The 27,643-nt window shown below is 50.3% G+C and overlaps 2 protein-coding genes across 2 annotated transcripts; both read right to left on the reverse strand.

Annotated features, from left to right (window-relative positions):
* Positions 1 to 377: 377 nt before the first annotated feature.
* On the reverse strand, positions 378 to 2,099 carry LOC125959221 (odorant receptor 22c-like). The gene is made up of 6 exons (XM_049692033.1): positions 1,757 to 2,099; positions 1,488 to 1,674; positions 997 to 1,387; positions 804 to 902; positions 560 to 712; positions 378 to 428 (listed from the first exon to the last, which is right to left on the reverse strand). Exons 1-6 carry the CDS (start codon positions 2,097 to 2,099, stop codon positions 378 to 380), a joined length of 1,224 nt encoding a protein of 407 aa, XP_049547990.1.
* A 2,748-nt stretch (positions 2,100 to 4,847) lies between these two features.
* On the reverse strand, positions 4,848 to 25,578 carry LOC125948538 (ABC transporter G family member 23). Its single transcript, XM_049674726.1, has 9 exons — positions 25,391 to 25,578; positions 24,237 to 24,403; positions 8,084 to 8,340; positions 7,052 to 7,993; positions 6,764 to 6,980; positions 6,511 to 6,688; positions 6,251 to 6,437; positions 5,914 to 6,179; positions 4,848 to 5,834 (listed from the first exon to the last, which is right to left on the reverse strand). The coding sequence occupies exons 3-9, from the start codon at positions 8,326 to 8,328 to the stop codon at positions 5,533 to 5,535; spliced, it is 2,337 nt and encodes a 778-aa protein (XP_049530683.1). The 5' UTR covers positions 8,329 to 8,340; positions 24,237 to 24,403; positions 25,391 to 25,578; the 3' UTR covers positions 4,848 to 5,532.
* Between the last annotated feature and the right edge of the window lie 2,065 nt (positions 25,579 to 27,643).

Below are 27,643 nucleotides of genomic sequence, written 5' to 3' on the forward strand. Positions count from 1 at the left end.
TGCGTGCGTGTCCGTGTGTGTTTGTGTGTGTGTGAGCGCCATGTGGTTCTCTTTGGCGTATCCTTCTTGGCTTGCAACCGCCGCCTTGTTAATGGCGCACGCGGAAGATTTGCATTTAGTAGTGGTCGCGTCGCGTCTACTCTGCGCCCGCTTTTGGGTGCGCCTTTAGGGTTTGTAAATGCCACTAACAGTGCAGGAGCGTGACCTGGTTTCTTTCTCCACGTTCAAGATGCCCCCCTTCAATGGGCCACTTAACTCCCCCGGGACGGGAGTACAAATGCAGCAATCGCTGGATCGCTCCTCCTGTACAAGGGTGCCAGCAGCGGGGTGGACCACCACCCGGGAATGGACCACCCTGGATGGTCGGCTTGTAAGGCTTAAAGGAATGATTTCATCAGCGTAATGTACGACGAAGCAGTGCGAACGATCTGCCGATGCAACGTAAACCACCGTTTGGAACCGTTTTAATGACAGAAGGAGAGAAAGGAGAAAGAGAGAAGAAAGTGCACGTCAGTACTCCGGGGATTTGGTTGACGTGCATCGTGGGTCTTGAGCTTACCACCGAAAAGGTCGCCATGGAGGTCTCGAAGAAGGGAACATTCAGGTTCGAACCATACTGAGCTCGGATCATCAGCATCTGGATGAGGTGGCGCGTGTCGCGGTCATACCGATACCAAGGGAAGCTGTAGGCCGCCGTTTGAATGGCTTCACTCTGAAACGGAGTTGGATAAAGAAGAAGAAGAGCAAGTAAGTAATCATCAGGAACCTCAAAACAAACCATGCTTCAAAACAGACACACAGACCGACTCGCAGATGATTGTGCCACTGTAGGAGTAGAGGAACAGGATGGCCAGTTCGGCGAACGCGTACGGTAGGTAGGTGAGCTTGTAGACGCCCTCAACCTGCAACGAGGAGAGCATTCCGGAAGGTTCTAGGTTCTGCATGACCGGTGTCCGGGAGTCGTCCATCGAAATGCTGCGAATTGCGATAGCTTACGGTGAGCATTGCGATGCAAACGATGCACATAATGAGCGCGGTGCACATGTAGACGAGCAGAATGTTGGGCGCGAAGGCAGTGCGCACCTCGGCCACCATCTCGATGATGCGCTGGTGCCGTGCGTTGATGCGCTGCAGCTGCCGGTTGATGCGGCGCGTTTCCTGTTCGCTCGCCACGACCGATACCGTCTTGCCGATACGGGGTTGCTGCTCGCTCGCGAGCGTCGCAATGTCTTGACCGAGGGCAGCAAACTGGCCACGAACGTATAGGCAGACGCCGGTCAGCAGGGCGTCACTTCCGGACTGTGAGGTTATGGTCGGTATTGAGGCATAGTTGAGGAACAGGGTGGTCATGGTGAACGGGAACCAACGCTGCCAATCGTACGGTAGCCTGTCGGCGTGAGGTGAGCAGAGAGGGAGAGCAATGTGAGAGGTTGCTTTGGCTTCCGCAGCACTGGACGACCGGCACCCGGCCGGGCGGGGGGGCTTACGCGAGCTTGAAGGGAAGTATCTTAACCAAGGGCCACTGGCCCTGGTGCCAGTTGTAGGCCATGATGAGAAACGGTGTCACACCGTAGAGCAGGGCGGCCGAGAACATCATCAGGAACAGATAGAATGTCAACCGCTGTCCGACCAGTGCAATCTTTCGGCTGTTGTTCCGCTCGTGTGGTTGTTCATCTGGATCATCGGGATTCCATGCATGGAATGGGGGGATTAGGTTCCAGCTTCGTCGGGGCCCGTCCAGTGTGCGTTTACTTACGTTGCTGGGCTACTTCGATGCTTTTCAGTACCTTCTCCAGGTGCTGCTCGTTGACGAGATAGAACACCATGCGGAGTAGGCCGGAAACGCGTGCCACCGTTGGACAGATGCTCTCGATGGCCTCCCCCAGATCACCCTGCTGGTAGGCGTACAGACCGTGCAGGAACTCGCCAATCATGCACAGGGCGAGCGCGACCAGATTAACGCCGATTTGAAGCGACACGAACCAGCGGCGCGTTGGTCGATCCAACGGCCAGATACCGAAGGCCCGCAGGATTTTACGCTGCAAGCGGAAGATGCTGCTTTGCGGCGGTTCGAAAGTTGGCGACGTTTCCACCTTCATCGTAACCGTTCGCCTAATCATGGTGCACCACGGAGTGAACGGCGTGACGGCAGCGTATCCTTATTTATACGTGAAAAGGTAGCTCCTTCTAGCAACGATTGACGAATGGTTAATTCGCGGATCGTCGACGTCATTCTCGTTGGCGTAGTTGTCGTCGTGGGAAAAGCTGTCAAGCTGTGCAGCATGTGTGCCTCCGTTTATCCCAAGCGGGGGGGGGTGGGGGGGGGATATAATCAATTAATCGGGCAGTCGGAATCACAGTTATTTGCAGAAGGGACTCAGAACGTTGTGCAGCGTTTGGTTCTGAATTGGGGCATTAGCTTAATCGAACGACTGTACACCGTGTGCTATAATGAATTAATTGCAGGTGATTTTTATAAGTATTCTTTATAGGCTTTAGCTACTCATTTTAAACATGCATGGAACATGAAATACTTAAGGTGCAGGTCCTTTATAACCACTTTCATAGTTAAGAAACTTTCATTGGCTGTTATTTGGTGACTAGCGACATTTTATTTCAGATGCAACATTCCTTTGTAACTCTCAAACACATACAAATGACACACTAAGGCCACGATAGCAAATTTATTTCAAGCCTGATTTGCTAGTTCTTGGCAGAAAGTTGCTATCAGGCATCTTTACATTAGAATGAACGAAAGAGCAGACAATGAACGCGTTGAGGAGATTGTTATTCTCTTCTTTAACGCCAACTGGCCAACAAGGATAAGCAATTTGAATGTGAAAGAATGTTTCATGCACCTTATCCGTCCTTATCCACGATTGCAACATTCTTGTAACCTGCTTTTGACCGTTCTTAGTGGAAAGTTGTATTCGGGGCCGGTATGCCTTAAGGAAGGTAAATGTTCTTTCATTGTGAATTAATGTAAATATTAAAACTCTCAACTGAGTCGCATCGCTACTGAGGTATCGAAAGAGGTCACCTGAAGCGGCACAATCGTGATGGATACCAGTGAGCATGGTGGCAACGCGTCAACATACACTTCAATTAGCGCGGTGGAATTCCCGGTAGCTTAACATCCTACCATCATCAAAGCGAAGGTTGATGATTAGAATGTACGATATGGGTTGCATTATAATGGAATCTAATATGTATTCATATCGCTAGGATCGCTACCAATCACTACAAATAGCTCTGCTGTTACAGTTTCAAATTGATTTAATCCAACCAACTCCTCGTCGTTCGCCCTCTATCTCTCTTCCTCGCCCCTGCCACATGCACCACAAAGGATAACGTGTGGCGTAATTTGAAAGATCAACCGAGACGCATAAATTCCCGCACCTAGAATGCGGACTAGGGCGTGCGAGTTCCTGGAACGTCGTTTGTCAGCAGCAGTATAGTTTCCTTGCGTCAGCGGTCGCTAATAAAATTGCTCGTTATGCGAGAAGACGGTCGCCCGCCCGCCAGTTAGGCGCGTTCGTGGTCGCGACCACAAACGAGCTTCCCTTTTAATCGATTACATCAAGGTTTCCGCGGTCCTGGGTGCGGTCTCTTTAGTACGCGGTGAAAGCACACACTACACGAGGTAGAGGTTGCGAGAATTAATGCGTCAAGGGCATAAGTTCGTTAGCTACGCGCCACGACACCGTGCCAGTTAAAGCTGTAAATTGAGTGGAGATAAATTAATCGCCCAAAACTACTCGGCGATACTACCGCATCTACGTCGGGAGGGGAAGCAAGCAAGGATTTTCGCAGGTGGCGCATAAAGGGGTTGCCGGTTCCTGTAACACCCGCCAAAAACCACCGTGAGACGAGCGTCACTGGAAGACCACTGAATTCGCTAATGGTTCTACACACACACACACACACACATACACACACACACGCGCACCGTGGTGAGCTTTTGTGTGGTAAATTAAATTTACCAACAAAGTTGCCTTAAGCCAAACCACAACATTTAATCCATTCCATCGTGAGGGCGCACACGTCAGGTTCGTCAGGGGTGGTCAAACAGGGGTGGCAGGAGTTTCCTTCCGGTGCCACCGTTCGTCAGGTTCGTCGTCAACCAGCTGGCAGCAGGCGTGGATGAAATATTCATCAGCTGCTCGCGAGCAAACAGCAAACGGATCCGATCAAGGCCTCCTTTGTGGCTTCTGGTTCGGGTTCCTTGGCAGGGATAATATGGGTCCAACTGAAAGCGGTCCCCGGAGAGGAGCGCTCGTCCTTTATCCGGATGCCCGTCACGTTGGTGGTTCCGTCTCCGAAGCGGTTAGTGTGTGTGTGTGTTTTGCGTTGTATACACGATACCAATGGGAGGAGCGGAGAGAGTTGGTTCCCTGCCGAGACAATTAATCAATTGCTCAATCGGATGTAAATTAATAGCTGGAAAATGCACTACTGGCTAACCGGTGTGCCGGGCGGGTTACGAAGCCAAGTCAAAGCCAAGCCAAGGGAGGTGGCTTCTTTCCCAGTCGGCCATCGGTATGAGTTAGTTATGAGGCTGTGGTTGGCCATAATGTGCATTTCTAATTGAATTCCAGTTTGCAGCTCCTTCCTTCACTGGCGCAGTGAAGAGAGCTGACCGACGTCGGCGCAGTGGAAATCAATTATGGAGCACGCGTTGAAGGTCCTTGGGTGGCGTGAGGATCGGGGATTCCCCACCGGGGTACAGGGGCTGGCAAGTGTATGCAAGTATTGACTTTCAATAATGGCATTGTGTGTTAAGTTGAGTTGATTAAACCATCGAACCGGAAGCGATTCGGTCCAGTAAGCAGTAAACAAGTAGCGTAAGGTAAATTTGATTTACTTTATTCCCTATAAGCCTGCCTTAAATACCTTACAACCAAACCTAGCTATTTGTTCGTTCTCTGTTCCGATGGTGAGCGCAGGGATGGTGGAACATTATTATCCTTCATGTTGTCGGTTCTATATTTTTTAGGTTATTTCAGTTGTTGACCCGGGGAAACAGTGAACACAAACAACGACGATTGATGGAACTGTGGTTCGTAGTGTGAGGAGAGCAATAATTGGTTAAAATGTCATAAATAGGTAGGCATCCCCGATGATGCGTACGCAGCTTTCGGTGAGAAACAGTTTCACTTCGGTATCACCATTTACGGAAGCCAATCGACGACGTCAAACATGTCATGCAGATACTCCTCACAGGGACACACACACACACACACACACGCGCGTACACAAACACACATTTAACTCCTTAGAAATTTCCCTGACTTAGCGGCCCTTGAAGGGCGGTGACTTCCTCCCTCCCCCCCGGGGGAGGGTCATCCCTAGGTAAAGCAAAAAGTGTGAGCGTCATATCATACCATTTGCGCCAGTCCAATAGCGTACGCCTCAGGCACGATCACGATCACACGATTTGACAGCTCGCGCCTGGTAACGGCCGTTCCCTATTACCCTTTCCCCTTCCCCGAGACGGGCCTGCCCCATTCCCTATTTCCCTTTTTAGTTCCTTTATCCCTTCTTAAACTTGAGCAACAGTATACTAATGGTGAGGAAGATCACAATCCAGATCGCTGTCGATGCGAATCCAATGTAGACGTTCGGGTCCTCGATCAGCCAGCCACGCTGCAGTATCGAGCGTAGCGATTCCGTCGACTTGGTGAGTGGCAGAAAGACGGAAAAGATCCGCACCAACGGGTGCATGCCCTCGATCGGCCAGATGATACCGCACAGCATAACGATCGGCAGGAAGCTACCCATCGCCATGTACGTAGCGGAGCGCTCGTTTTCACACGAACAGGACACCACGAAACCTGCGGAAGTTCGAACGAGAATATCGTTGTGTTCAATGTCCTGAAGGAGTGTTCCAAGGTCCCGTGTCATGTCACTTACCGAAACACATTCCACAGAGCCCCGTCAGAATGGTCAACAGAACCACCCAGACGATGTCACCGCGGTTGGTGAGATTAAAGACGGAGAAGCTAAACACCATGACCAGCGCGGTCTGGAAGCACATCACCAGGAATTGGGTGGTGACGTGCGAGAACAGAATCTCGACACCGGTGATACCGGATACCAGGCAACGCTCCAGTATGCCCTCATTACGCTCGATCAACATAGCCCCGGACGTTAGCGCCACCGAGAGGAAGAAAATGATGCTAAAAGATCAAAGAAGAACGTCGATAATTAAGGGAATGTCTCACGCACCGGACCACACGGGATCACTTACGTCAGGATAACACCGGGAGCGGCAAAGTCAGTAAAGTTGGGTGTCCGCTCTCCGTAGACCGGACTGTTCCACTGGAACGGAATGCGACCGTTCGAGGGGTTCACCTCACACGACTCCAGAATGTTTTCGATGAAATCAAAGAACGCATACTGAATATCCCGATACAGCAGTGTTCCTATTTGTTGATCTGCAATCGATAGATAGGTTAGAATGAGTTGCCATTAAAGTACCCTCACGTTGGGCGGACCACTGGAACTTACTGGACATGTCCATCGTGACGGCAAGGTTGGCGGACTCGATGGTAAAATCGTCCACATCCCGTCCACGCTCGGTACGCTCGACTAGAGAGTCGGAATAGTTGGAGGCAAACACCAGTGCACCCCAGGCTCGTCCTCGGCTCACTTCTTTCAGTGCCGCGTCTTCGTTTTGGAACAGTTCCTGCAGATCAAGGTGAAGCATTGCTTTAGCAGTTTCATTCGCGATCGCGAACTACTCGCAATGGCCACTACTTACCAACACAACGCTCCGATTTTTCAAAAACTCCATATACCGACAACTGAGCAGCGTATAGTTGCAGCCCGTATATACCGGACACTCCTGCAGTCCATAGCCAGCCTCCTCCAGCTCGTAGTTCGCCACGGCCAGCTTCAACCCGACCGGATCGTGTCCGATAGCCCAGCAGAAGAGAATGATCTGTGCCACCGGTAGACCGATGATGAACGCCATTACACTGTATACAGTGAGAGTGTGCAGAGGGAACTTGAAACGAGTTGCGGACATGGAGGACCAGGACGGACTTACCCAACGTTGCGCCACATCCAGAGGAAGTTCTTCCAGATCAGTGCCTTCATGTGGTTCGGTTTGATGAACTTCATGTGATCCGTAAACGAAGCCTTCGTCTCCTCTTCGGGCGGTAGCGGTGGGGCCTGAATTTCCGGCGTCACTGCGTCCGGTCCACGCGATGACATTGAGATGTTATCCCCAAACTCACCCGATATCTCACCGTGATCCTCCTCGGGCGACAGATCGAGCGCCGGATTGCTGATGGCCGGTATCCGGACGTTCTCGACCACCTCCTGGGCAATCGACGAACGCCTTCGCTTGCCCATATTCTGCAGGACGGACAGCTTCAGGAAGACATCCTCGAGCGATTCCGCCTGATAGTGAGCCAACAGATCGGCCGGCGATTCCTCGGCCAGGAACTTTCCACCACGCATCAACCCGATAACGTGTGCCTGGCGGGTCTCCTCGATGTAGTGCGTCGTCACGATGACGGTCGTGTTGCCGGACTTGGTGATCTCGACCATGTGGTCCCATATGCTCTGGCGCAGCACCGGATCCACACCGACGGTCGGTTCGTCCAGGATGAGCAACTCGGGCTGGTTCAGTAGTGCCGCCGCTAGACTCATGCGCCGCTGCTGACCACCGGACAGGTTCTTCACAAAGCGGGACGCATTCGGGAGCTGCAGCAGCTTGCACAGGAAGTCCGTCTTTTCGTCCACCTGCTCCGTCGTCATACCGTAGATCCAACCGAAGTAGATGAGCGTCTCACGGATCGTGAACTCACCGTACAGTGCAATCTCCTGGGGCATGTACCCGATCCGGGGCCCGGGTACACCGGATCCACGTGAACCCGGCCTTCCGCCCAGTACCCAAATTTCGCCCGAATTCAACCGACGCCGTCCGACGATACAGGATAGGAGCGTCGTCTTGCCGCAACCCGATGCACCGAGCAGACCGTAACTGAAGTCAAGGAAAGATAAAATGATAAGGATGGCATTACACTCTCTAATCTCTCTCTCTCTCTCTTGGTGTAATAGCCGGACCACTTACATGGATCCCTTGGGAACTGTCATGTTGAGACCGTCCAGAATGACGTTCGGGTTCTTTTTGGTGCCGTAGATCTTGTGTGCCCGGCGCACGCACACCGCCTGCTGGCGTCGAATCGCTACCGTGGACGGTTGCGACATGAACAGCTTGCGTCGGGCAGCCAGATCGAATTCGGGTTCCGACGATGGCGCTGGACCACCACCACTGCCCGTGGCCACCGGTGGAATGCCCTCCGATTCTGCGTCCATCGTGTTCGCCTACTATGATCGGGAGGAGAGGAAGAAAAAAATGTTAAGACAAATTTAGAAGGTACAATTCGGACGCAGTAGGCTGCTTCGATTAATTCGAAATGATGCAGAATATGAATGGAGTTTTGACTTCCTTCAGATATACCGGGTGGCATAAAATGATGAAAGATTTGTCAGTAATCCTTCCAAACGTTGTTATCATCCGGAGCAGGTTCACTGCAATGCATGTAATGGTCGGCTCTGCGTTTGATCTAAAACATTGCGGTCTAAACAAACGCCCCGCCAGCCGTTTACACCGATAACCCCGATGGTATTGAATACCACTTGCCCTGTATTCACAGTATTCATATCCTATCGTCAACATTGTAACCGCAATATGACCAGTGTTTGAGGTAAACGCCGCAGCTGATTACACTGACAGGGCGCGGGATGCTGTTTCGTGAGCTTTTGTGAGGAACCAAGGGTGAACCGGGCAGTTCCCGGGGCCCCATATTGCAACACAAACACCCTCTCTGCTGATATATCGATCCAAATGGGGGGCCACGAGCACACACCGACGCCCGGCTGTAGCTCATTGCGCTGGGAAATATCAATTTAATTGCGATTAATGATGTTTGCCGGGAGTGAGCGAGCGAGCGAGCGAGCGAGGAGTGCAGTTGGTGGTGGTGGTGGTGGTGTTATGCATGTTTATCCAGCACCGCATTAACTGCATTAATGCAAATAGTCCATTCTGTTCCTGGCACATGGCGGTCAGCCCCTTCGGTTGCTGGGGGTTGGGGCATGCCCGAGTTCTGGCGGTAGATAACAACATTTAGTCAGAAGAGCTGCAACGCTGTGGCTGGTTGTTTGATGTTTTGCACTTGCATTAGAAGCGTTTTTTGTGTTGCACATTTTATTGGTTGGTTTTTTTTTGTCGTTGGTGTTTTTGGTGACTGCTTTGACGCTCAAAGTCACGGTCACCGGAAGGTTGGTTGGTTGGTTGGTCGTTAAACAGGACACAACTAATTTGTGCCAGTTCGCCAGAATGCATCAAAAGCTCTCGGGGAAGCATAAAACCAGTCAGCAAGCGGATCGGGTGGAAAATTGCTATTCAATTGAGTTTGCATTGGCCGGATTACGCCGGAACAGTTTATTGATGTGCGGTGTGTTCATTGTAATTGCCCTGTTTGTTAAGTAGTTTACTTTCAGCGGCCAGTAAATTCATTTACGCTGCAGCCAATGCCAAAAGTTCGCCATCGGGGATCAACAACGAAATCGGGCGGTCAAGGCACAATAAGCTGCAGGGGGGCAATGCAACGGAGGTCACCGCGAAACAGCAGCGAGTACAGGGGTGCACCACCGACCGGTTTCGACTTTTTCGCCGTGGATTTCACCCGTGGAAAACTATTTGCACCTCGCGGTGGCTTACCGGTTTCGCAATGGCCAGGATGTGAGGCTTTGTTTCATGCTCGAACGCGTGGCGTCGAGGAAGGTCGCATTCTGCTCAGCCGCATAAGCCCGTCGCCCGGTGCGCGGTTCCGTGGTTACCGGTGAAGCATGTCTTTGGACCTTCTTGCGCAACAGACTGGCTTTGGAAACTGGCTCGGTGCGCGGTGTTCGGCGTAAGCTAACCTTGCGTGTGTTCCGTAAGTGTGCTGCTTGTCGATCGACGGCTACGGTTAGCAGGTGCTCTTCTTAAGGAATATGCTACTCGTTCGACTCATAATTGCTCATGTAAAGAAGCCAAACAGTGACCATATATAGGCAGCTTGACCTAATGAGAACGTTGGAGATGTTGAATACAAGATATGCAACAACAAAAGCAATTAGAAAATAAAAGTACAAAGTTGTGTTTAGCTCTCTCTAAATTTTGCTGAAATCTTGTTTGAACATCTCTTGTGTGTGTTGTGAAAGCTTTCAAAAGTGATACTAATCGTGTATAAGATGATGTAGCAAACGCAATTACAACCAATTCGAGGCTATGAACCGATGTTCCGATAAATTAATGCGGCGGATGCTAATGTCGCCATTATTCATTGGATCGGTTTTCCATGCCCTTCAGATGTTCCTCGATGTGTGCCAATATTGAGACAATGAAAAAGTAAGGGTGTTTTTTTAAACAACATTTGAATGTAATTTATCGCTATCCATTTCAGTTAAGTCTCGTAAATCGACTTCATTTAAATGCAATTTGTCTATTGCTTTCTATGATGGTTTGATTCTTTCTAATTGTATAAACATAAACATTTTACAGCCAATAAAATATTGATGGTGTCTGGCTTGTATTGCTTCAAAACTGCTTAGCCAAAGTTGGTTATCGTTTGAACGTCATCAACGATGTGTATGGCTTGGTAATATCTGGATGAGAGACAACACCTATTCTATTACATAATTCTAGCACGTGTCTTCTTGATTGCACCCCTTAAACTTTCCAATTATAAATTGTAAAGCTCAGAAGTGATGACTGTTAAGATGATAACAGGCCAAAAAGAAAGATTTCCTTCCAAACCGTTCATGCTCTTAACATAACCTTTTTTTGTCGCAGTTTTCTGCTTAGAAGTCTTGTTGTTCACTGAGCTTACTAAATATTTTTTAATGATCCCACTGCAATCGATTTCCAAGGTTGCTTTAATTGATTGCACGTACATCCAATAATTTTCTTTTACATTTTCTATAATTTGGTCGACAAGCAGAACTTTAACGTCGAAAATTGATGAGTACCGTACAGAAAAAGTGACTTCAGCATCTGATTTATAATATTTACTGATTAGTTTTTATTGAACTCCTTCAAAGAATCATTTACTTTCCATCGCATAGTGCCATTGCAATCATAGATTCACATTCAAATTAATACCCACAGAAATGACATCTTTCAAACGCGTGTGCATGTAACCGATTCGGAATGGTACAGCCAAAGTAGCAACGAGCAAATCACCATTCCACCACTCGCTAGTATGTTCTTCCCGTAATGATTTCTGCAACGACGAGGAACGACCACATTCTGAACCGCTCTCCTGAAAGAAGAGAACCTGCTCGATGTCGATTTCCTTAATGTCACATCAAGCCAACGGTTCCAACTTTGCTGGCGATCCAAGCGTGATCGGCAGAGCCATTCCTCGAACGTTACACAAAAATGTGCATCTGAAATTGATTACTTTACCCCTTTTTGGTAAGAACAGCAAAAAACCGAGGAAACTCACCCAAACTCTCCCACGAGCAGCTGCAACGGAAGTAGTAGCAGCATCTAAAGTTTACTTTGCCAACACGCAAAACCGAACCACGGTGAACATCGAATCGGAACCCATTTTGGAGACATTTTTGGGGAATCATTCCCATGTCTGCACAACCGCACGCTGCCATCGGCCGTGAATCGGCATAAAAGTGGAAAAGTTTTTTAATTGAATCAACATCATGTTTACCTCCCCCCTCCCCCTCCGCCATGCGCTACACCGCCTGTCCTTTGGGGGGGAAGAGAATCCATCGCGCCGAGCGCCCGGATTGGGAATCGATCGAACGAACGAACGAACGAACGAAGGAACGAATGGATATTGCATGTTGTGTGGTCTCGACTCTTACAAGTCTCACTCCAAGTGATTCGGTGACGGCCATAGTGTGCCGGTAGAGAGCCGGTGGCCACATCGACCGGTGGCAGCTGATGCGGTAAAGTTGGTTGATTGATTCCCGCTCGCTCAAATCGAGCAACGCCTAGACCGTACTGGGAGTGGAAAACTACTGCAATTAAAAGCTACCATTGGTCTCTGTTTCTCTCTCTCTCTCTCCCTTTCTCTCTCTATTTCATGTCCTCTCTTTGATTCAACAAATCCGCCTTGAGCTCGCCGAGGGGCCAGCAGGGGTCAGAGGGACGACATTCATTCATCGGCCACCTCATAGTTCAATGTCATGATCGTAAGGATGACCGGTTATGCTAATGGTGGTGGTGGCCCCATCGCGGTGCCTGCTGCACCAGCCAAAGGTACCAGCCAAAGGTGATCATTAGCCGGCTCCGTACCGATCGTTGCTGGCTGCAACCCTGCGACAAGGTGTTTGTCACCCACGTCGTAGCAAGATCGCGACCCTTAATTAGCTGTTTCCGTTCGGTACAAGCAGCTCAAGTTCAGACCGCTACGCCTGGCGCTGCTGGCGCGACCTCAAGGTGGCCAAGGGTGTGTACTCTCTCTCTCTCTCTCTCTCTCTTCGGCACCTCGGGAAACCACGCGATTTAATTTGGCTAATTGTCTGTACTGTTCGTGTTCGTGCTATCGCTATCGGTGTCATCATCGGGCAAACCCATTAACTGATTTTGTTGTTTACGGCCGTCGCTGTCATCATTGGCGTGATCACGAGGGGAGCTGGTAGTAGCTAGCAGCTGGTAGTACTCTAAACCTTCCAACATGCAATGCCCTCCCCATATTCGCACGACACGACAGCGATGCGTATCGGAAGAGCCTATTTGCGTGCCATTTCCGGGCGTTGATTTACCCTCTCCTTGGCTAGGGATGCCAGTCCAGTCAATCTGGCTGACCAGGTCACGAGGCTCTCTGTTTATCCGTTCGTTCGTGACACAAAGTGAGTCTTCTGTCTGTCACTTGCGTGACGTCGCCGATGCGCCGGCTGTCAGCGTGTGGTTGTGGTTCCGTTGTAAACGAAAAGGGTTGCATGTCGTGCCCGGAGGGGGGGGGGGGGGGCGAGAGGGTTAAACCTGATCGATCAGGCCAGATAGTAGCGCCACCGGTGCACGAATACCGTACACGAGGTGACGAGCTTAGGCTACGGCTACGGCTACGACAACTATTTGCACTTTAAATGTTGATTTCGCTGGCTCTGGCTGGCCTCCCGATGCTAGGCAACCATGGCATGCTAATCCCGTAGGAACAAGGCATCTTCACACACACGCACACACACACGCACACCGTTTATCGTTCTCAACATCTCCAAGAGTATGCGCACACACGCTACACCGGATAGGATGCACCTAATCCCCGGGATGATGAACAACCGCGATGGATTGCCCGGTCTGGGTACACGGAAGTAAACAGTCACCGGGCCGGCCCGGCATGTGTGCTCACTCACATATCGCCATAGCAAAACATTGACGTCAGTCGATGTCGCTAGGAGCAGCAGCAGCAGCAGCAACAGCAGCAACCGTTCCACCGTCGTTTGCGCTCGATCGGGCTAATCGTCTCCATTCTTGCCCTTTTAACCGGCCGGAATTCCGATTGGCATGTGAAGCGCAGTGTGCCGCTTCTATCTCATACGTCATTTCCTCTGTGTGTAATTAAAACAAATGGTGCTGAAAGTGGGCTCCGGGGTGCCGACGAACCAGGGAAATCCAAAACCAACGCTACAATCTCCTGGACCTGGAGCACAGGTCGGTTTCCCACCGACGTGTGGATTCCAGTGGTACTATAATGGCACGGGATATAGTTCCCTGGTTACAATACAACGCTGATAACGGGTGCGTAGTAGTAATGGCGTTCGATCGGGAATTAAGGTTCCATTGTTCTCCGAAAAGTGTCTTGAGAACCGAAACTCCGGATGTCGAAAGATGTCGTTTGCTACAAGGGGTCGGGTCTTTGGGATTATGAAACCCTGCAAACCACGATCCGGTTCGTCCGCGTGGACGAAGAACTAACGAGCTGTGCTTCACCAGGACAGGGATAACAAAGTACTGAAACCACTATCACGACCACTACTATCACCAGCTGATGATACATCTTCCTCTAGAACAAAGAACTCCCATGCCTGCAACCATGTCCCATTTTGGAAGGTAGTACAGCTTTAGACTGCTTTGCCCAGATGGACCATGACGTTCAGCAGAGAAGAGGGAGTGCGCTGAGGAAGAACTTTTCAATATATCGGAACTTGTAACATGCAACCGACCCTTGGCTGGTCGCTTTGAGACTCATTAAGTAATTGTGCACGATAGCTAATACATTTTTGTGTCTACTATCCAGCTAAAGTGGGAACATCAATAGAACAAGAGTTGTTTAAGGGTTCTCTCTTTCTCGAAAGGTTTGGGGAGGTCATGTAACTCTGGGATAACCAATTTACGTGGTAATTCCACTCGAAATCGAGTCAGAGTGGGAGAGAGAAGTTGAGAGAAAGAGACCGGGAACACAGAACATTGGAAGCCGCTTGTGGTTTCAGACAACCCGTACGCGATGCGCTTGAAATGATTAATCTTAATCCCATTGACGAAGAGGTTTCCACTCAAAATGGTCACCGTCCATGCATGCAGTAACCTCTGCTTGTGGTCAGACGGAAGACAAATGCTTGAAAAGGCTTGCTGCTGTAACCGATACCACTAACGGAACCAAATATGTCGACATCGGATGCTACCAGGTGGTGAGCGATTGGGTTTAAAATTTGGTTAAAAACTTCCTATTAGCCCAACAGCAGCAGCAGCAGCAGCAGCAGCATCAGAATGTTGAACGTTCCAAGCGGCGTGTAGTATGGTCATGTACCGACCTTATCCTTACAGCAAGTCCCGGTTCCCAGGTGCCCCGCTGGCTTTCAGTGGTCTTGGCAGCGGTGAGTGTATCCGGTTGCAGCGAGCCGCATGAAGATGATGATGATGGTGATGGTACGGGTAATCTGCTGCACTTACTTCGGACTCATCATCATCATGAATTTGGCTTTCGCTGGAATGTTACTCTTTCCTTCTCCAGGCCGGTGGCTTGTGCGGCCTTTCTGGAACGGAATTAGGATCTAAAAGTCACCCCGCACACACACACACACACACACACACACCACAGCCAACAGCAGGTACCGGGCAAAAGGGTATGAGGCAGCTTATACATGACGGAGTTTTAGGAATTTTGAATGAAGGCATCCAACTCCTCTGGTCTGGACATTCCGGCCATGCCATGGAGTATCATAGACGTAGCGAGCGTAGTTAGAAGGGGGGCATTTAATTGAGGGTTAGAAGACAGAAAGAACAACGGGCTTGAGCTTGTCTGGTACGGTCATTACTGACGCACAGTATTCCTGCCTTTCACCCTTTTTTGAGGGAGGGAGTTTCTCAGGTCAATCGAAGTAACAAACGCCTAAAGCCCTGACAGGTGCAGGTCAACTGCTGCATGGGATGGAACATTTGGTCCTGTAAAAAGGGAACGAGATGCACGATGCCTCTCTCTCTCTCTCTCTCTCTCTCTCTCTCTCTCTCTCTCTCTCTCTACCCTTTTAAATGTCACCGTAGTTCGCGAGAGCTCAAAGAATTTTCCACAGCGAGGCGAAGGGTTTGCGGATTTTTTCGGTTACTGACCGACCTACTGAGATCCGTGTGGTCACCGCCGCTGTCCCCGCGATATCCCGGGGTCGATTCGCCCGTCGAATCAAAGCTCACAAGCTTTGCGCTGTCGCGGTCTCCAGGAGTCGAGCACCGAATGAACATGAACTACGACCGCGAGACCTTTCGCCAAAACTCATGCATATGCAAATGATATCCCAGACTCCCAGAGGTTTCTGCCAGCTCCGCAACAGACCGACCGACCGCCCGACCAACTCTAACTAACGCGTCATTGTTCAGGTTGCCCTGGACGGGGCAGGTGGGTGTTAGTAGGCGAACCACATCCACTAGGAGCGAGTAGTGTGGGCGTCCCTGAAAGAAGAAATGGAAGCAACCCAAATGACCCCAGACCGCCGCTTTCGGTTCGATCCTACCGCTGTTTCGCTGCTCACTGCAACACACGTGGAGCACAAGACCTTACGAGTGATCTCGTAATGAGAGGTGTTGCCAAAGGAACACCTCGAACGATGCACTTTGCAATGATTGCTCGAAGGGGATTGCAAAGCGCGGCCACCATTGCCGTGCCGTGCGGTGGAGTTACATGTACGCCCCCGGAGGCGTGTGTCACTGAACTTGCCATTGCTCAGGGAGGAACCGGGGGGGGGGGGGGGAGACCAACCCGAGGTGAAGGCCAACTCGATGGCAGTTTCGATTTATGTGATATCGAAGCGAATAATGGTGCAGTAGTGGCCAGCGTTGACCCTGGACTCCACGGGGCTCTCTGCTGTTGGCTTTCGATCGTCATTAGCCCGTTGGCCCTGCACTGTTGCGAGTGCATCGCATCGCATCTAGGAATGTATTCATTGCATGCGGTGTAGCTGTAATGCAACGGCGAGGCTCGATGCTGTTGAGGTTGCATGTAATGTGGCCGGGGGAGAGGAAGGTTTGAGTAAAAAATGACGAGTCTTCTTCCGGTACTTGCACTTCGTAGAACTCACAGAAAGGAACAGACGGAGAACGTGAGAGAGAGGGAAGCCATCAAAGCATGCTAAGGTTTACAATTTCATTTGCACCGCAGTCCAGTGACCAAGGTGCAGTGACCATTCTGGGCTGAGCTTCGTGTTACAAATGAACCCCCTGGACTTCTCGGCTCATCGCTGGCGTGCTGGTTCGCTGGAAGGCCATAGGTGAAAAGCGCATCCTAGCGCACCGTACGCGTCCGAAGGTCTCGCTCTCCCAGCAAGCAGCAGCCCATCATTTTTAGTGCCGAGAGCATTGAAGGATTTCTCTGGGGGGGTTCACAATAAAGCCCATCGAAGGGTTTAATGGTAAAGTAATGAAAGTATGATTCAACCGAGATGACGGGCTACAGCTGAAACGAATGGCTTGTGCCGTGAAGCCTTGAGATCAGCTACCGATGTTCGGTGTTGGAATGTTGGCTAAAAAAAAACTTGGCATCAAGGCGTCTCGTCGAATGTGCTTCGTTAAAGTTTTTATTGCAGACAGCAACAAAAAATGTGCTGAAAAATTGAAAATTCTCCAATGAAACTGTTGATTTCCCGTTCCCCCCGGCGGAGGTGTGTGTGTGTGCGCCCCGATTAAAGCACTGTCCCCAAACCGACCGGCCGATCGGTCGAATGTTTGATTTTCCATTTTACGAATGACCAAATGGAGGCGGCGGCTGCGGCGGCGACCGTCGATTCCACGGTTTTTGCACGATAATCCGATCGTGCAACGAAATCAATTAACTCTCAATCGCACTCGCCACCGTGCCAGCTTGAATTGCGAGCTTTGCGGAAAGTGGTGGTGGCGGGATGCGGGGGGGGGAGTCTCCTCTTCCCCTCTCGATCTCGTTCTGCTGACACCCGGCCCTTATGTCGCGGGTACGCGGAAAGCAAACATTATTTTTTTTTTCATGCTACCGTTTGCTGATGCTCATTCTTAATGCTGCTGAAGATTAAAACTTAATATGTTTCAATTCACCCATGCGGAATGATGGCGCCCGGGGGAAGGGGTGGCCTCCCCCCACCCCCACCCCCACCCCGAGCGCAATTATCATGCCCATGCTTTGCATCGTCTGGCTGCGTTTTTCGATCAGCAGCCGGCAGCAGCAACCACGGTGTTGGGTTCGTTGGGTTCGATTTTTTTTCTCGTTTCGGTTTCACCTCCTCCATATTAAACCACGCCACTGTTTGATGCACAAACGGGTGAGTTGCTGTTATTGCTAGATTCAATTTGCACTTTTCGTTTACAGGCGACGCACGCGAGGTGCTGGTTGGGTTTTTTGGGAGGCAATATTGGTTTTTGAATTACGCGCTCCGGTTGCTGGTTGAATGGGTTCTGAGGCCCTTTCGAAAAGGTTAACAGACAGAGGTCGAAGGGTGCTATGGACAGATCGCGTCATCACTCTGGTGACGCGTTGGGCACGCCAACTTCAGCAAGTGCTTTAAATGTCCTTCCATTTGTGCGAGATAATTGTTTATACTGAGGGACGCGGTACCATGGAATGAGCTGGACTGTAAGGAATTCGATCAAAGTGTCCACCCTGGTGTGATACAACGTTAATAGCAACGTCCTGCTGCTGCTGTTGCTAGACCGTCAGTTAATCTGCGTGAACCATTAGCCATGATGGAACGCAGCATGCCATGAAGACAAAATGAAAGCATCCTCTCGCGCTGCGGTCAACGTGGATGGAGTTGAGCTCTTTATGCATTCGCCTGTTTCTACTCTTGCTTTTTTCTACCAGTTTGCTGCACATCACGTAGAACAACAACTTCATAGTGCGTTAGTATGTTAGTCTACATACCTCTGCTATAAAATACAAGTACATGTTACGTCCTTCGCGTCGATGACAAACCTTGTTCGAGAATTGCGCTACTCGCGTCATCGATAAAGGTTCCGTGGAATTCTGTAACAAGGTTTCTCGCAATGGATGGTGAACATACGACAATTCATCATCAGTGAACTACGTAAAGATGCCTTCGGTATTTTCCCATAATGCTTGCTGACGTTCTTTAGCAGGAATTAAGATAAACTGAATCGCTTCTACCGTGAATCAACGTTTCCATCCCTACTCGGAAACTAACCGAACCTTTCGCAAACAGACGATTAATTCGGGAGCGAGGCACAAACATAAAACGACAACGACAACCACCGCCGAAAAATGTGGCCTTTTGGCTCCACGTGTCACGCGCTCCCTGCCGCGGGTGCTATTGATTCGACAATTACCGGCAAAATGAAAATTAGAAAACCAATCATACGGCATTCGGCCAGCAGATGTCCGGTGCGTGACGTCAATACATTGTTGGAAGTAGAATAAAATGGGCGCTGAAGTAAAAAAAGTTATCCGTCATCGTTACTCGTCTTGAGTCTTGAGGTGTGGTGAGGCGTATTGACGTCGGTCATTGCTGCGGTACGCAACGCAAACAGTAAGTACCGGACACTAGATTGCCACTCGAGTCGAGTCTCTGTTGCTCGACACACACACAAACCAAAACCCCGTGTGCAAATCTTACCGATGGGCAAACACTGCAAAAGACATCCCCAGAAGAAAAAAAGCGAGAACACCAGAACGCACACTCAGCAACAGCCGGTCCCAAAAATCCATTCAAATCCATTGTAAAGCGGTGAAGATGCTGGCTGCTGCTGCTGCTGTAGCGAGTGATCGAGCGGCCATGTTTTTGCTTGTAGAAACACCAATCAGCTCAGGAGGCTCCCGGAAATCATCAGTAACCGGGTCCATCATCTCGAGTTGGCTCGCTGGATGCTGGGTGCTGAGGAACAGTTGGAAGTGGCTGGGTTCCGCTACGCCAAGCAACTCCGTTGGGCAGTTTCGCGGTGACCTTCGATCGGACTTGAGCTTGATCGACGAAACGGCGATTTCACCGTGAACGAGAAGACGAACGCTCTCGGTACGCTCGCGTAGTTGCTGGTGTTGGTAATAGAGTTTTCGGTTATTACAAGATGGCGCATCCGCGATCAGCAGCGGGGTTATACTAGCGGTGCCAAGTAATTGTGCGCGCTTACGCTTAATGATGCAATGGTCGCAGGTTTCGTTACTTCGAATTACACTCACGCACCGATCGCAGTGAAGTGAAGTACGGAAACAGGTTCCCTTTGGTGGCTTGTTGGCTTCGTTCGGCCGCTACCCAGCGGCTGCACGCACGCACGCATGCACGCTATGCACGGAAAGCTCCCGTGTGGAAAGTTATGTGAGTCATTTGGTGCTTTGTTGGCGCCTAGCCTTGTGGTGCTTTCGTTGCCCGGTGTCTGGTGCATTTTTAATGTAGCGTAGCGCTAGGCACGCTCCACAGTAGCGGCAGTAGCGACTGAGGGGAGAAGCCCCTCATGGCTCATCGCCTCATGGCGGTGGCAACTATTTCCTTACAAGGTTTAACACATGTTTTGCCGCGGACCGGTCGCTGTTCCGCTGTGTGATGATACGACTGAAGTAGAAGACAACCGGAGTTCGGGTGCCGGACTGCGGAGATCTTACCATTGCTCAGCGTAAAATGAAGCATTTTTGGCTGCCAAGCGCCAACGAGGTGGCGAAACAGGAAGCTCCTTTCGCTGCATTTGATGACAATCGATTTATAAAGACCTTCTAGAGCGTCATTTTTGAGCAGGAAGTCGTCTATCCGAGGATTATTGCAGTTATAAACTGTTTGCCGTACGTATGAAGGGGATGATGAAATTGATTTATAACTGGTATGAATGGTTCTTGGAGCTGATTCAAGTATATTAGTTTATAAGCCGTGCTTGAGCCAAACCAAGTTTTCATTTAAGTTGTTTTTTTTTCTTTTGCACGACACGTTCAAGGTTTTGAACAATGTTTTTCTTGTTCAAAAACCAATAAACTGACTTCATGTGATATTCAGGGTCACTCGATAAGCAATTTTATCTTTTTAAAGTGGCCATAAAACTCCTCTTCAGAATCATTGGTAACGATTTTCAATATGTATTAAAAACATTTCAACTACACTATTAAAATCAGAATTAAAACATTCTGCACAAAATGTCACTTGTACAAGCGTTCAACACGACTACATCACAACACCACTAACACTCGTTCGCTGTAGAATATCTAATAGAGTAACACTCTAACACGCCTCCCCTCGGATGCGAAAAGGATGCCTCGGGGAATTGAAACTTTCCAATCCTTTCATGAGTGACCTCAAGCCTGCCCACGTACCCATCGGGGCAATATGTGTGTGTGTGGCTCCATTAATGGAGCTATTTCGATGAGCTTGATTGGCTAATGGTGGTTTGGCCTTGCATACCCCGAACCATGCTTCGTTGTAACGATTGGAAATTACAATAGGATCTATTAACGATAATAATAACAAAACGTCGCGTTGCCAAACGCCACCTCGGTCGGGTTGGGGCCAGCCTTTGAGCCATGAGCAACAATAAAGGGCCTTCCATGCACCATTCCTGCGCTTCACCGGCGCTTCTCTTCAACAACAAACTGTAACAATCCGCCTGCAATCTGCCTTTCGACCTTTCAGCACCGAACCAGCATCGCCATATTTGCACAACGGAGGACTAGGGGGGCCACTATAGGCAATGGATGGTAGCCTTGTGGCGAAGTCTGCAATAGCTGCGAACGAAAGTTCCCGACTGCACTGAAGCCAGCAACCAACGAACCAACCAACGAACCAACGAACCAGAGCCCAATGCATCGTATCGAGCGCATCGATTGCATTTCATCGTTCGGTCCGGCTTTTGGGTTAATTACAATTCGCCCATAGCGAGCATATGTTACGAGCCAGCTTTCCGTCCGTACCAGCGACTAGAAGCTTCGCTGATAGCTATTGTTCGCACCAACCGGGATGCTGCTTCACTGCCTGCTGGTGGCAAATTGGTTATGTTGTAAATGGTGGTAATGGCACTTGGCGGTCGAAGGATTGAATTCTGTCGCATCCAACAGCATACTGCGATCCGGATCAAATCGTTATTACTTCTTCCGTCCATTACGACACCTGAATTACGTCGGTCATTGGCGTCGTAAATGTGCCAGAAATCCTCCAAATGAATGGGGTATGACCGGTTATGGGGATACCGCAGTACCTTGACAGTGATCGTTTGTTATCGATCGATCATCGTAGCGTGCAGGCGGCTGGCTGGTCAGCAATTACTTAGGATCTCCTGAGATGCTGGGGCCAAAGTCGCGAGGCCGGTGCGAGTGGGTAATTTGCTCAGCTTCAATCACACGCTTTGCTGGAAAGAATAAGTCACTCCATTCCCTCCATCCCCTCGAACGCTAATCAACTGGAGGTTCTAATTGCTGGCTTCGCTGGGTGTTTGCTGGAGCTGATCGCCGCGCACCGCGATTGCCTTCAAGGCGTGTGTTGAAAGGAAGGGGTGGGGGGGAGGAAGGGGTGAAGGGGAGGCGCATAGTGTACGGTACGGTTCACGGGCGGAAGTGTGCTCGACAAATTTTAATTACCCTCCCCGGAGTATCGACGAGCGCAAGCCGATGACGAGATGCTGTGGCGTTCGGGGCCAAAGTGCGGTCAAGATGAAGGTTAAGAGCGCCCCTTCACGCACTGGCGAAGTATACTAGAGAGACGGAGAGAGACGAGGAGCGACGCAGCGCGAGTGCGTAATAATGGCGGGGATCAGGAAGCTAGGATAAGTGGCCCCACAACCCACCCAGGGAACTATCTATTTCCGATATAAACAACCTCATCAGCAGGTGGTGGCGTCGCTGGCAGTGTTTCAAAGATTTTTCCAAAGAAACTGTTTACAACGAGGCTTATGGGTTGGGTGGTTATTGATTACAGCGTGCCTGATGCACTGTACACTGCACTGTAGTAGTACGATTTTTAATCAACAGCAAACGCTCTTGATAGTAGTCCAACGACATCAGATGATCGCACGAAATGAGTACCATCATCACACTAATCAATCGACTGATGATTGGTGCACTAGTGAATGTAAAACGGAAAAGCAGAGAGTAGCTTTCGTGGTGCACTATTCCCAGTAATTTTCCTTTCGCTATGCTCTACGTTACAAACTCAGGCTACTTTGATGAGGCAAAAGAGTTCTCTGAATCTGGTACTAACGCACCGTTCTGATAAGAAGCAAGAGAAGGCACATAAGGGTATGTTTCTACCATTAAATAGATTAGGTTTTGCCGATTGGCAGCAATGGAATGGCTGCTCGGCAGTGTTGCGCTTTCCACTTGGCATGAAATAAATGTGGGATGAAACGAACGATACCGAGAATCTGAGAGAACGGCTTGGAGGATATTGCATGCAGACGATGTGCTTCGTACGATTAAGCACTAGTGTACTGGGTGTACAACGTAACTGTAACCCGTTAACCAGATTATACGAATCTAAACCAAATAGACCAGGTCGTAGTTACTATTTTTTAGCGTCCACACTATGAGATGTTATGCCTAAAAATTGCAGAAACCATAGAGAACTGACGATTCGTCTGACTTGAACATTCATAGCCGTAGCTTTATCAATTGTAACGCCTAAAGTGTATGATATTTTGATGCAAATTCCGATTTTCCGTTGTTTTATTATCGGAGGTAGCTAAGAAAACGGTATCAGGTTGAACACTGATTGAAGAAGCGTAAGAAAAAGTGACAACCCCCAATCTCAAGTCATTTTTCTAGGGCTACGGTACACTTTTCGTCAAAACTTTATAGTCTGGAAAAGCGTTGTACGATGAACTCTTGAAGCTAATACTGGATTTAAGTAACTTCCGTCATTTAATTAATCAAAAAAAGGATCAATACACCTCGATGCACCGTGCATTCCTTCCTTCCTTTCACTTCATAATGAATCATCTGTTTAGTGACGCTCCTCTGCCCAATGCTATACGCGCAGCCCATCTTCGGCTTAAATAATGAAGCTAAATTAACACCAATTAACCGTCGAGTGATGGACACGATGCGTATCGCTCGCCGTTCGTGCGCTTCGAGTTCGATGACCCGACGAAGGGGAACTCGCGAGGATTCGCCAAAACATTATTCCGGCATGAAACGGGTTTAAGAAATCGTCACAATCCACCACCGGCAAAACGTGTCACGCATTGCGCCGGTCACCGGTGGGAAACCGTTATGTAATAATTACTTGTGTCACGCTGGCTGGCTGACTGGACATGGAATTTGTATCTAGCCGTGTTCTGGGATACTTGATCGTTCGATCGTTCGATCGTTCGTTCATTCTTTCGTTCATCCGGTTTGATCGCGACGTTCCGCAAACTCGTTTGCCATTCCAGTTATGCTCCCCCTTACTAAATCGCTCCCCCCCCAAACACCGATAAGCAGCAGCATCAGCAGCACCAGGAACTGGTTTCTTGCTCTTGTAGCTGGCCCATTTCGGGGTCCCCTAGCCTAGTGTGTCCGCCAGGTGCGAGCCATTTCCAATTTCATTCCGATCCATTCCGACATCGCAAATACCAGCGAAGGTTGTTCACTTCTGTCTCTGCCCTAACCCTGAAATTCCCCACTGCCCATGGCCCCCGGGCCGGTGGAGCGATGGCTGCCCTTCGGCTACGGCTTTACACTACGCTCTCCGGCCGGAGGGGTCGGTCCGGTGTCGTGCTGAGGAAACGCTCATCTCTATCCGATCGATGGACGATGCCTCACGGAAAAAAAACGAGGGAAACAGTATTGGTGGAATATATGCAATGGAAACCCCCCCCCCCCAGAAGCATTCAAAAGATTGAAGTGGAAACTCACCGATAATTTCTTCGCACGGCCTGACGCGATGGAAGCGATAATCGGGCTTACAATCGGGCGCGGTAACGTTGGATCCAAGCACTCTTTGGATCTACTTCAGTGAACAGGCTTGGGCTTCACTCGTTGCTCTCAAAACAAAAAAAAAACAACACCGACACGCCACTTACCTAAAAAAAAGTATAATTTTATTGTTCCACTTTCCTTCACCTTTTTGGGCACATTTGGTGATGGTGATGCTTATGTGAGCTACTGAATCCGATTCCTAGGCCCCGTTCTCCACTCCCCACCCAGCCGTATGTGCATCTCTGTGTGTGCCGGCGGCGCCGCATTGGGAAAATGGTGTTGCTTTTCCTTTCGATTTTCGCGACGGCGGGCGCGCGCGCACCGTTGAGCTTGGGCGCAGCAACGGAACGAATCGAACGAACCGAGATACTGTACGTCAGTCAGTGCTGCAGGCCTTGGCCGCTCGCGTTCGCTCTGGGCTGGCTTGGACTGACTGACTGACTAACAAAGAGGACCGTTGGCCATGCGCTCAGCGGTGGATATGGGGTGACTGTGAAAAAAATGGATGAATTCGAAATCCGCGAACGCTTCGCACCGATATGAATCATTCGTAACTTCCTTAACACACGCACACGTACACACACACACACAACCTCAACAGACACTGTCGCACCCTTTCGAATTCCGATTTTTTCCTCCAAAATGCACCTCACGAAGCGAGCTTTTGGCGTTTTAATGTTGACGTTCGGCGCTATTCTAGACAACACCGCTGGGCGCTCTGTACGCGAAACGCAGCAAAAGGGTATCACGGTGGGTACGGCACGTCACGAGCACCCATTTTCTCACCGTCTACGTGAGAAACGGTATTTCCCGGTGCGGTGTGGTGGTTGTGGTTTTAACTAACGGCACCTCGAGGTGCTACTGCTGCTGCTACCGATTCTGACGCTATGCTTTTGCGTGCTGCGTTGTTCTCGCTTGCTCGGCTTCCGGCTTTCAGGCTCTCAGGCAAAACACACAACACACCAACCGACCGGCCGACCGATCAACTTCCAGCAACCAAACAGCCACCACAAGGTCGCGTCCCGCCCTGGTTTTGCGCAGAACACGGAAAAACGGAAAGAATACCGCCACAAGAAAACGTTACTACTTACTCCACTAAAATACACACAAACACAAACACACACACGAGCGCGCGCGCGCGATACGGACTTTAGAATGAAACGCGAAGGAGTAGGCGAAGAAACGAGAAGGAGGCGCCCGTTGGCGGCGAAGGTGAACTGACCGTGGTGCGTCAAATCGTGAGCAGATGCGTCGAGACGACCAACCGTTCGCGACCAACTCCGGCTTGATACTGTACCGGACCGAGCGACGCGAGCGAACGAGCGACTGTCTTGGGGGGGTTTCCCTTGTGCCGGAGCGATCGCGATCGTTCGAGTGATTCGAGCGCGAAAAATGATCGTGGGCTTTACCTAACGCGCCCGTCGCGCCCCACCTCTCGCCTCGCGAGCCCGTTGTTCTGGCGCTCGTTCTGGGGCTGGGTTCCGATCGGTTCGGTTGTTCGATCGTGGCGTGGACAGAAAACCGGCCGCGGCCGCGTTGTTGTCGCGTCGTTAGGGAGCATTGGGGCGCAAAGCAACGTCGGTGGCGGTGGTGATGGTGGTGGTGGTAATCGTGCGACGCGCTAATGATCCAAAGGGCGGTGGTTCGAGACGGAGCAGCAGCAGCAGCAGCGCGTCTTGAAAATTACTCAGCAATCAGCAGCAGCGTTCGATCGAAGCGAAGAGTGCTGCGTCATGGTGTCATGTGCGCGCGTCTCACCGAACGAAGCCTTGCTGCTCCTGCGCCGATGACGCATCACGCGCAAGACCCGGAAAGCCGTCATTAGGATCACTTCCGGATCCGCGGCGTTGCCCGGGGATTTTCCTGGGAGCACAGCAAGAGACAGAGAAGAAGAAAAAAGAGAGAGAGGGAGAGACAGAACGATCAATCGATCGATCGGATGAACCTTGCGCAACGTTCAATGCGTAATGGCCAAGGTTGACACAGGTTTTGGTGTGCGGTTCGCTCGAAACCGGTTCGTCGCTTGCTGGAAGCTGGAAATCACTTTCCAGGGGCGGGCTAACGGGAGAGCCACCGATGGGTGGCTCAAGGTCATTACGATGTGAGGCTGTTACGATCGATGCACTACACCGGGATTCGAGCACTACTACCGGTGTCTGAAATGCAAGGTCTTTGCCTTCGGTGAACCCCGGGAGGGGAAGAGAACATTGAACCTTTTGCGTGTCTTCGATGCATATAGGAATTCATCTTGTGTGTGCGCGCGCACACACAGTCTGGCATGCAGTCGAGCTATGTTGTCCGCCACGACGTCACGACCGACCGAAGCGCTACGAAATGTAGGCCGAGCTGGCGGACGAACTGGCGAAACTACTAAAAACCTTCCAAAGCCACCTGACCTGACAAAAGCACCAAACATAATAAATGCGCTTCGGTCAGCGCTTCGGTGCCGCTGTTCGTACACTGGAACGCAACGACGACGCCGGAGCACCGTTGGTGGTACTGGAGTGGCGGCCAGTGGTGTGGCGAAGAAAGCGCGATCGTTGGCACTGGCGCAAAACATTTCAAGGTAAGGTAGCACTGGTGAACGGTGAGGTGAGGTAGCTGGTGTGGAGGTTGCTCACCGTGAGCTATGCTTACGGTCGCCGATGACTCAAACGACCGACCGACCGATCGGCCGCGACCGGAAGATGTAAAAGAGTGCCGCCGGTCCGAGTGGGTCCGAACACTGGGTCAAGGTTGGGTTTGCCCACAGATCCGAACCTGAGAGATTGACATTGATCTTCCATTGATCAACGGCGCGCGACTCTTGTCGCGCACAGCATCAGCAGCAGCAGCAGCAGCAGTTCGCCGTTTGGCAGGTGCGCAACGCGTCTTGGTGTGTGTGTACGTTTGGTCAAAGACACCGAGCACACGTAACGCAGCTGTTTGGTGGCGCGATTGAGAGGTTTTCGTTGGGGGTTGTTGGTTGGATCAAGCGTTGCAGCGAAGCATCTCGGTCATCAAGGGTGCGGCTGGCAGGGCAGGGTATTTGCTTCAGAAAGTAAGCAGCGGTACAGTGGTAGTGAAGTGGTTGACAAGGCATTATCATTAGCCCCATTGATGTCAGATAACATTGATATCATATAGCAGCCATTATCAGGGAGCATGCTGCTTTGGTGTGGAAATGCGACCAGCAGTGCTAACATCCTTCGCAAATGTGGCTGCAAATGGGTTTCGTTTGCATTGCTGTAGCTGTTATACGAGTTGGAGAAACCCGTTTGTTATCTTGTTCTCGTGATACGATCCACTGATAGCAGGAGGCAGAAATAGTTTCTAAATAAAATATATATCAGGCCAATTCAACA

This window comes from Anopheles darlingi, chromosome 2 (assembly GCF_943734745.1).
Source record: "Anopheles darlingi chromosome 2, idAnoDarlMG_H_01, whole genome shotgun sequence".
Classification (NCBI taxonomy): Eukaryota; Metazoa; Arthropoda; class Insecta; order Diptera; family Culicidae; genus Anopheles; species Anopheles darlingi.